Source organism: Marmota flaviventris, chromosome 10 (genome assembly GCF_047511675.1).
Source record: "Marmota flaviventris isolate mMarFla1 chromosome 10, mMarFla1.hap1, whole genome shotgun sequence".
In the NCBI taxonomy this organism is placed as follows: Eukaryota; Metazoa; Chordata; class Mammalia; order Rodentia; family Sciuridae; genus Marmota; species Marmota flaviventris.
In genome coordinates, this window is record NC_092507.1 from 31,574,717 (window position 1) to 31,584,157 (window position 9,441).

Below are 9,441 nucleotides of genomic sequence, written 5' to 3' on the forward strand. Positions count from 1 at the left end.
CCTTCAGGACAGAGTGATCAGCAAGCAAGAGGCCATGGCTTCCACCCCCAGACACCTGCCTCTAGTGGAGGCCACCTGACTTCACCCTCCTCAGGCTGAGGTGACCTCAAGCTGATGCACTGTCCCTGCCTGGCTTGGTTTGGCCAACTGTGTCCTTGCTCCTTCCTGAGATCCGGAGCTGTCAGATCCCCAAAGCTCTGAGTTCAGGGAACTTCCCTTCACCTGAGGCCTCAGAGAATCCTGACCATGCAGCAGAAGAGTCCTTCCTGCAATAAGCACTCTCCAGCACTGCCCAGCAGGATCCTCAGCACTGCGGATTCAGCATGAACCAACGCAGTCCCTGCTGTCTCACAGAGCTCACAGTCTAGTGAAGGAGGCAGAAATATACTTACAAATATATGTATAATATATGGAGAAAAATACAGAAGGGAAGGGGATAAGAAATGCCAAAGGAGGGTAGGAACTCAGGGTTGATTGAGGGAAGTGAGGGGGCCATGACACTCTGGAAAAAGTGCCCCAGGCAAAGGGCACAGCGAGTGCAAGGCCTGAGGCAGGAGCATGTCTCACAAAGAGCCCAGAGACCCTGGCTGGACTACGGGGCAGGGGCAGAGCAGCAGGCAAGGTCAGGGAGGAGCTGGACCAGCACAGGCCACGCGAGGGTTTCAGAGGTGCCGAGCGGAGCCACCTTTAACAGAATTGCTGGCTGTGGGTAGAGACAGGAAGAAGAGCAGGAGGGAACAGGACACCCTGATTAGCCAGAGACCAAACTGGAAGTGGCTTTCCTCAGAGTGGGGAGAAGCGGGCAGACTCTGGATCTGGGTTCAAGGACAAGTTGACAGGAATTTCTAATGGACATGAAACAGTGATTTGGGGCCCAAGCATCTTGAAAAATGAAATCTCCTGAACAGAATGCTCACCATCTTTCTCTTTGTCAAAAGATGCCTCTTTCCCCCTTTGACCACTTGAAAGTCTTCAAAGAGACACTCAGTAAGTGAATGTTGCTTTCACCTAGTCTGTGCACCTATTGTATGCATTTCATATTCTACATCACCAAACTCCAGGGTCACAGGTGTTGTACCAGTTTGGGTTTTATCGTGGGTAACCTGACAGGTTTGTGCCTATCCCTAAGTCTCCAACTTATTCCTACTTATGTAATCCAAAGTGGGATCAATTCACTTCCCAAGTAAAAAAGGCAATACATATCTCCCCAAACACATTCAACATCCTTTTAACTCTGGCATTCCCAGTGAGAGGGGCCGAGGCACAAGGCATCTAGGCTGGTATGCTTCTGGATTCCAAAGGCTGAGGAGGAATGTTATTTATGAAAGATTATTAAGAAATTAAATAATCTTTATTAAAATGATTCTCTACAAACTACTGTTTCATGAAGCATGCATGCACACACACATGTGCTTTTTAAAATATAGATATATCATAAAACAATGCGTGTTAAGAACACTGCATGACTCTCAAGGTTTGAATAAAAATGAATGCAGCTACTAGAAATACAAATAAATGAGATGGACATACGTGTCTATTAATAACGCAATCCCTGCAGATGGAACAATAACAAAGTAAGTGGACTTTGACAATGACTTCTGCGATGAATGTTGGAGTCCAGAGTCACAGCTGTTCTGGAGCATCCATTGTGCTGGGGACTAAGGATGGGTTCACTCGATGTCCAGATGGACTGTCGTGAGAATTGCGGGATATGACACGGAGCTCTGGGGAGGACTCCAGGAGGTATACACATGGCAGTTCTAAGCCTAGAGATGGGGGAAGATCATATTGGGAGGGAGTTTGGAGGAAAGGGGAGCCCAGGGCTGAGCTCTGCGGGGCCCTAATGCGTATAGATCAGGAGATGATGGGACTTTCCAAAGCTGACGAGAAAGTGAAATCAGCCAAGGAAGAGGAAGATTAAGTGTCTAAAAGCAAGGTGGACAAAGTGCTACCAGGAGAAGGGAGGGGTCACTGTGCCCAGTGCTGCCACTAGGTCATGAAGGAACAGAACGAGTGATCACTGTCCTCTGCAAGGTGAAGGTCACCATTGATCTTGAGAAGAGCATCTTGGAGGAGGAAGAGGCTTCGGGTCCACAGCAGTGGGATTGCATGGGGTGGGAGGAGAGGTGAGGGAACCACACAGCCAGCTCCTTCTGGAGTTCTTTAAAGGGAATAGAAAGAGTGGATGATCTAGGTCCTGCAGTCAGAGGAGTTTTTAAGGTGGAGACCTTAAGTTTGAGTGTGCTAATCTGCATGGAGCAAGGTCCTGGGGTGAGGAGCGAGGGCACCCAGCATCCACACTCTTCCCCAAGTGCTACAGCTGGGATCTGTGGCTAGCAGGGCCTGGCATGGATTTGTCTTCCTAAAGGCCTGATGGTAAGGGGAAGCCCTGGGCAACCCCACACCAAACCTCACTGGCCCAGCTGACCACTGGGCTTTTGTGCCACTGTCCCATGTTCCAGCTCTAAGCTGAGGCTGGGCTGCCCATCTAAGCCCGAGCCATCTGCCCATGGCCATACTGAATATCCCCACTTGGCTGGGCCTGGCCTCCCTGAATCTCGCCATCTGAGCTCACCCCCATCTTTAGACCTAGACCCCCACCCACAATGGGCTGGGATGGCCACTTTGGGTAGCTGGGGAGTTCCTATGGGTTCCAGTGCTGCTGCTTCTACACCAGCCCACTGGGCTGAGTTCCCGGCAAGGGAACTTGAGTTAGGACAATATATCCATTTCCCTCAAGGAACAAAATAACTTTGTATGTGTGAAAACACTGCTTAACAGAAAGCCCTTCTACACACCCAAGGCAGATGCATGGTGTGGGTGAGAGCTGACACATTTCTGACTGGTACTCCCAGAAGTCTGCAGGAAAATGCAGGTTTTGTTCAGATATGGAGATGACAGGGAATGCAGAGAGAGGACCATGTGCCAGGAAGTCAGGGCCACAGGGAGGGGTCAACGTGTACTGTGTGCCAAGCATTTCCCTAGGATCCAAGTTGAGAAGGGACTCAGGAGAGACAGGATTTTAGCACCAGCTCTGATAGAAGTGATTCAAAGGACTACGGAATGTGGAGAGGTCTGAGAGTTTCACTAGAGAAGGGGTCTAGTGCCAGCCTCTGAAGGCTGGACGGATTTGGCAATGGGCAGGGCCCAATAGACAGCAGGAAATGGGAGGCCAGAGCAGTGGCAGAGGAAGGGAACAGACCATGCTGAGGGCCTGACTATTTTATGTAGACCCCAGAATCTGGGAACTAATTGGGAAGGAGAGGAGAAGGTGTCCAAGATGACACTAAGGTTTAGAGGGTGAAGGGCTAGGCTTGTCATCTGGTGTCTGGATGTGGAAGGGGATGCTGTGGTGGGAAGTAGAGGGCGTGTTAGTCACATGCTGAGTTCAAGATGCTGTGGGTCTCCCAGGCAGAGAGGCATCCAAAGCAGGGGCCTGTAGTTCAGGAGCGAGGTCCTCGGCACAGTGATGAGTTTTGGAGCCAAGGAAGTAAATGCCATCAGCAAGGGAGAACACTCAAGGCAAGAAGAATGAGCCACACTGGTCAGGACCCTGGGCCACCACCACACAGACTGCTCACCTTTCCACCTGTCTGAATCTTACTACCCTTCCTGGGAGACCCTCTCCAGCTGGCTACTCAAGTCCCCAGGGAACCCTTTCTGCTATAAGCTTCTCAGTCCTGACTGGTCCCACTTGGGTCCTGTGATGCCGCCTTTGTGGAGTCCCATGCACTTTGAGGACAGGATGACAGTTTGCTGCTGTTTGGGTCACTGTATTTTCTGGCCCAGAACACTACAGAGCACTGATTAAATAGATGCTCCACAATGAATTGACTACTGATCAACTGTTGGACTGGAGATGAAGGAAAAGAGTCAGGAGCTCTATTTCACCAGGTGACACACTTTGACTTGTCATGATGTGACAAGAAGGCCCTTGCCAGATCCCAAGCAGATGCTGGTGCCATGCTCTTGCCAACCAGAACCATGGCTCAATAAAACTCTACTTTTGCCAGGTGCAGTGGCCCACGCTTATAATCCCAGCGGCTTGGGAAGCTGAGGCAGGAGGATCGTGAGTTCAAAGCCAGCCTCAGCAAAAGCGAGGTGCTAAGCAACTCAGTGAGACCCTGTCTCCAAATAAAATACAAAATAGGGCTGGGATGTGGCTCAGTGGTTGAGTTGCCCCTGAGTTCAATCCCAACCAAACCAAAACAACAAAACAAAGCTCTACTTTTAACAAATCACTCCTCTCAGAAAATAGACTTCGACACCCACCCAGTGCCATGTCTGCCTGGACCACGGGAGGCCTGGAATTCTCCCTAGCAGAGCACTCTGCCCCCAAGCGTCCCATGAACCCTTCCCAATAAAGAGTGGCTTCTGAACACAAATCTTTTCCCAAAGAGAAAACCAGGGCCAGGACAGAGGTGTAGAGACAGGGCACAATTCAAAGCAGCAGATCATCACTAAGAAATCAGAACAAAGTAAGGCGAGTGTGATGGACGCGGGTCTGGCTTATTGACTCACCATCATGACCAGACCTCTCTGCCTCCATGTGGACACAGCTCAAAAAGCTACGCTGAGTGAAACGGACAGGCTGCAGACACATGAGTAACGGGCGGGAGTCACTGCCAGGGTTACCTACCAGTGATTTCAGGTCCTTCCAAGGACAAGTGTAGTCATACTTCTGACTCCCAAGAATGGAGAGGAGGCCCCATGATTCGCTCTGGCCAACGGACCTGGGCAGAAGCCCCTGGGCGGAAGCTCTAGGAGCCAGGCCCAGTACACTGCTCTCTCCTTCTTATTCTCTTGGGCTCCACTGGCCCAAATCCCCTGTGGACCCAGTGAACAAGCCCCACTGCAGACTCTGCTCCATGAACCGGAGTGAAAAATAGGTGCTTGTTGTGTTAAAGGAAAGAAAGAAAAATAAGTAGGAGGAACTGAGTCTAGGGCAAAACCCCGGGGTGGCTGTAGAAGGATGCATTCAGCTTTCTGGGGTGGGGGCAGCCTTGGTGTCTTGGGAGGGACGTGGTCACGTGATTGGTTGAATGGATAAGGTGTCACAGGTGCCTTCTGGTAACAACCCAAAGTGCCTTCCTTTTCTCCCAAACATTTGTAACTACTCCTGGGGATGGTGACAACTGCCCAAGGAGAACCAGAAAGGAAGAGGATCGCCAGAAGTGAGGGTGGGACTCAGGGGACAGCGGGGACTCAGGTGGGACAGCTTGGCTCGGGAGAGAGAAGGATTTGATGGGAGACACCACATAAACCCATGTGCCCAGATCAGCTGTGACAAGTTGGAGAAGTGGGGTTGAGAGTTCCCACAGCCGACGAGGCAGAGTGAGGTCGCCCTGGATGGAGATGAAGAGCGCTGTGGTGAAGCACACCCACGTGCCCCTCCTGCGCTCCTGTGAAGGGTACCCTCTGCCACTGGCCCCAAGGGTCCTAAGGCAGGTACCACAGGTATGTTATTGTCCCCTTCACAGATAAGGTCACTGGGAATTGGAGAGGTGGTGAGCGGGATGGTCTGAGGCTAGACAGAGGCAGGTGGGACCGCTGTTCGGGGCAGGGGTGACAAACCTCAAAAGACAGGGAGATTTTGGAACAGCAAGTGGGGTGCAGTGTCAACCTACATGTGACATGGAGGAGGGGAACACTGCCTGGGCTGCAAGAAGAGAAGGGACTTGGGGATGACTTTCAGCCAAAGGCAGTGATGTCCAGGAGGTAGCTGGACAGGGAGAGGCTCCCAACAGCTGCCTGTCCAGAGGCTGGGCCTTCTCCAGGGATACAGGAAGCAGGGGGTGGCTCGGTGACCCAGGACTCAGGTCTGGAGGTGCCTGCCTCTTAGTACATACAGAATACCTTGAAGAAGCAGGATCTCTGTCCACCAGCAAACACTGCACTGCCCCCCAGAGCCCCAGAGCCAGTCCTTCAACCAGGAGGGAAGAGGGCACGTTCCTAGGACCAGATGCATAAATCAATCCTGGGATCCGGTTCCGGTGCCCTTGGGAGGACCCAGTGTATGAGAACACAGAGACACACGAGGGCGCTCTAACCAAACGGCAGGAGCAGAAAACAGTTGTCCCTAGTCGGAAGGGTCAGCACTGGGAAACACCCAGTGTTCCTGGATGGAGCCACTCCTGGCTTGGGGACAGCATGCTGCGGGCATGTTTGTCATCTCTGCCCCCTGCCCCACCGCTCTGGTAACCAATCATCAGTCCCAAGGACCCCTCAGGCTACAAGAAGATGCCTATGTGTGGCCTTGGGGAGGGTGGCAGTCTGTGCTCCTCTCCACCAACCTTCTAGGGGACTCCTGTGCCCCCTACTTTGACCTGGTGAGTTAGGCACTTGCAGGTGCTAGAGAGTCAGAGCCAGTGACAGTCCTGTTGGCCAAGGCCTGGGGACCAACCCCCGGGGAGGCCAGTTTTCCTCCTCACTGTTGTCCCTCAGGACTGTGTAGGGCTGGGGGCCAACCTGATCACACCAGGGACACAGACACAGGACCCCGAGACAGACACCACGGCACCTGCTCACAGACACCCACATCCGGGGGAGCAGACACGTGGCCACATAGAACACAGCCAGCACAAAACACTTGCACAGAGCACGTCTGAAGCAAGGCTCCCTTGTAGAGCCCAGAAGGTCCCCACAGTGGTGAATTCTGAAATGTGTAGAGCAGCAGGCTTCAAAGCCATGCACCAAAAGCCAATGACCAGAGATGACGTTCAAAACTCTCCAAACCAGAGCCCCAGGCCCTGGCGGTCAGAACGGGAGTGGGAGTAAAAGGCCAGTGGGTGCAACAGCTCTCCGCCCTGCAGTTGGCCTTGTGCGCAGAGCCCAAATGCCCAGGGGGCAACTGGGCATGCGGAGGTGGGGTGGCCTGGGCAGGAGGCAGGTGACTTTTGGGGAACATACTGCAAGGGACTGAGATGGGAGCTGGGAGGCTCACTATCACCCCCGTGCAGGGGCTAGAAACCCGTCCAGGAGCTGAGGAAATATCAGGGCTGGAGAAAGACCCAGACCAGACCCCTCCAGATCCTCAGCAAACACCCAGCGTGGCTTGTGCCCACCAAGGCGCCCCCTGGTGTTCTCAGAGGCGAACTGCAAGTTCCATGACGGTGGCACCTGCACAAAGTCAGCGCAGGAATCTCAGGGCTCCTGTGGGCACCGCCCTGCAGTGAGACGCCCGCCGCCTCCGCGCACAGGGGGCGCAGGCTCTTACTCCACAGGGAGCAGGCTGCAAACCGAGCGTGAGTCTTACCCTCCTTCGAAGATTTTGATCCTTGCCGGCTCCCCTCTCTTGGGGGCGGGAGCGTCCTCCTCCGGCTTCCCTCGCTTCTCCTCCTCCATCTCCACTCTAGCTAGCTCTTTCTGGCCTTCCGGGGAAGCCAGCGACGGGAGGTGCACCTGGCCCACCGCAGGGTGACAAAATCAGAGCTGGTTAAATTTTCCTTCTCAGTTGGGAGTGGCCTAATCCCTTGCGTGGCACCGACCCACACGCAGGTGGACTCCCCTAACTGCCCCTCCCCCCAGACGTGTGTTGTCAGCCCCATGCGACAGAATGAAGGCACCCACCCCAGAGAGGCCAGGTCTCCCACGCTGGGGCTCTGATTGGCCTTTCTGGTTAACCATCCCACAGAGCTGGGTTGCTTTGTGTCTCTTGTACTAGCTTGGGAGCTCCTGGGGACAGGTCCTTATCTTGTTATCCTCGATCATCTCAGCACCCAAACCAGGGTTGGCCTCAGAGGAGACGCTTGAAGAATGTTGAACAAATAAATGAAGCCTCCACTCTACCCCAGGAGATTAACTGCTGCAGTTCTCACCAATAGATCAGAAAGCCAAGGTTATACAGCTAGTTAAAGGCAGAGCTGGGAGCAGAGCACAGGTCTCCTGATTCTAGGACCCCAGTCCTCCCAAGCTAGTGCTGGGAGCCAGGTGACACTGACCAACAGAAACCAACACCCCCTCCCTCCCTGCCAGTCAGACCTGAGAGGCTGAGCAGGCTCTGGGCTGTTGGTCTAAGGGAATCCATTCTCTTTGCAGAGTTATGGGCCTCAATGAGACCTAGTTCAGTGTGGAGGCTGGCATTGACCTCGCGTTTCCCAACAACTCCCATTATTTCAAGAATATGTTCTCTCTACCTGCCAGGGATGGCAGGGGGTGGGTTACCCCCTTGTGTAGGGAGCAACAGTGTTGTACTGGGGGTGAGGGCTGGTAGAACTGTGGAAAAAGGCACCCAGTTGGGAACCAGGGGATCTGAATTCCAGTACCAGATAGGCCATCACATGCTGAGTTACCCCAGGGTGGATTTGCTTCACTTCTCTGGGCCTCAGAGTCTGGGGAAAGGGGAAGTTGGATCATCTTAAAGATCCATTCTAGGACCAACTAATATAATTTAGTGACTCCATATAATCTTTTCAGATTGGAAGGTGATGACTGGATTAAGCTAGAGGAGGTTGGCTTGGGTGGCAACCTGAGCAGGGGACCAGGAATTCCTTTTAACTTTCAATGATAATGAGTAAGTACAGTCAAAAACATTTACTGAGTGTCAATGTGCTAAGCACTGTTGTAAATACACTTTGTGTATTTTAACTCATTTAATTATCTCTACAGTTCTATGAGTTAATGATATTATTATCCATATTTTACAGATGAAGAAACCAAAGCACAGAAAGATTAAGTAACCCAGCCAAGGTCACACAGCTAGTAGATGGAGTAGTAGGCTTCAACTCTGGGCAATGTGGCACCTGCATCATTGTTCTTAACTTTTTTGTGATAGTGTTGTGGTTATAAAAATGACCCCAAAGGAGGAAGCTTGAGTTTCTTTGGGGCTTACAAACAGAAAAAAAAATTGTATGACCAAACTCAAATGTAATACAGTATCCTAGATCCTCAAGAAAATGGTTAGGAAAAAATTCAAAATGCCATGCATGGTGGTGCACATGTAATACCAGCAGCTTGGGAGGCTGAGGCCTTGGAACCTCCTTGGGAGGATCAGGAATACAAAGCCAGTCTTAGCAATTTAGCAAGGTGCTTAGCAACTCAGTGAGACCCTGTCTCTAATAAAATATAATAAAAAGGTCTGGGATATGGCCCAGTGGTTAGGCACCCCTGGGTTCAATCCCCAGTACCAAAAAAAAAAAAAAGCTTCAAAATGCTATGACAAACTAAAGGATGTTTTCAGAACTACTAACAGAGAGTGTAAGCCACAAGATGACAACTGTCAGCCTGGTGGAATAAAGGACTTCCCAAAGATGAATTGGGTTGTCCCATGAGGTGGTGAGTTCCCCATCACTGGAGCTATACAAGGAGAGGCCAGAGAGAGAAAGAGAGAGAGAGGCCTTGTAGCAAGGCCTCAACTTGTAGACTGTGCAACTATTTTAATTGTGCATATTGGTGCACTTTGGTAGGAAACCTGCCTTTGAACCAAATAGCATATTCCAGGAA

At 51.8% G+C, this 9,441-nt stretch overlaps 1 protein-coding gene across 2 annotated transcripts in view; it reads right to left on the reverse strand.

The window, feature by feature from the left end:
- Positions 1–9,441, reverse strand: part of Hivep3 (HIVEP zinc finger 3) — a 156,026-nt gene that overhangs the window by 42,014 nt on the left and 104,571 nt on the right. For both annotated transcript variants that reach the window (XM_071617752.1, XM_071617753.1), the window contains exon 4: positions 7,256–7,401. In XM_071617752.1, coding sequence (XP_071473853.1) covers positions 7,256–7,401 — 146 coding nt within the window. The remainder of the gene's footprint in view (positions 1–7,255; positions 7,402–9,441) is intronic.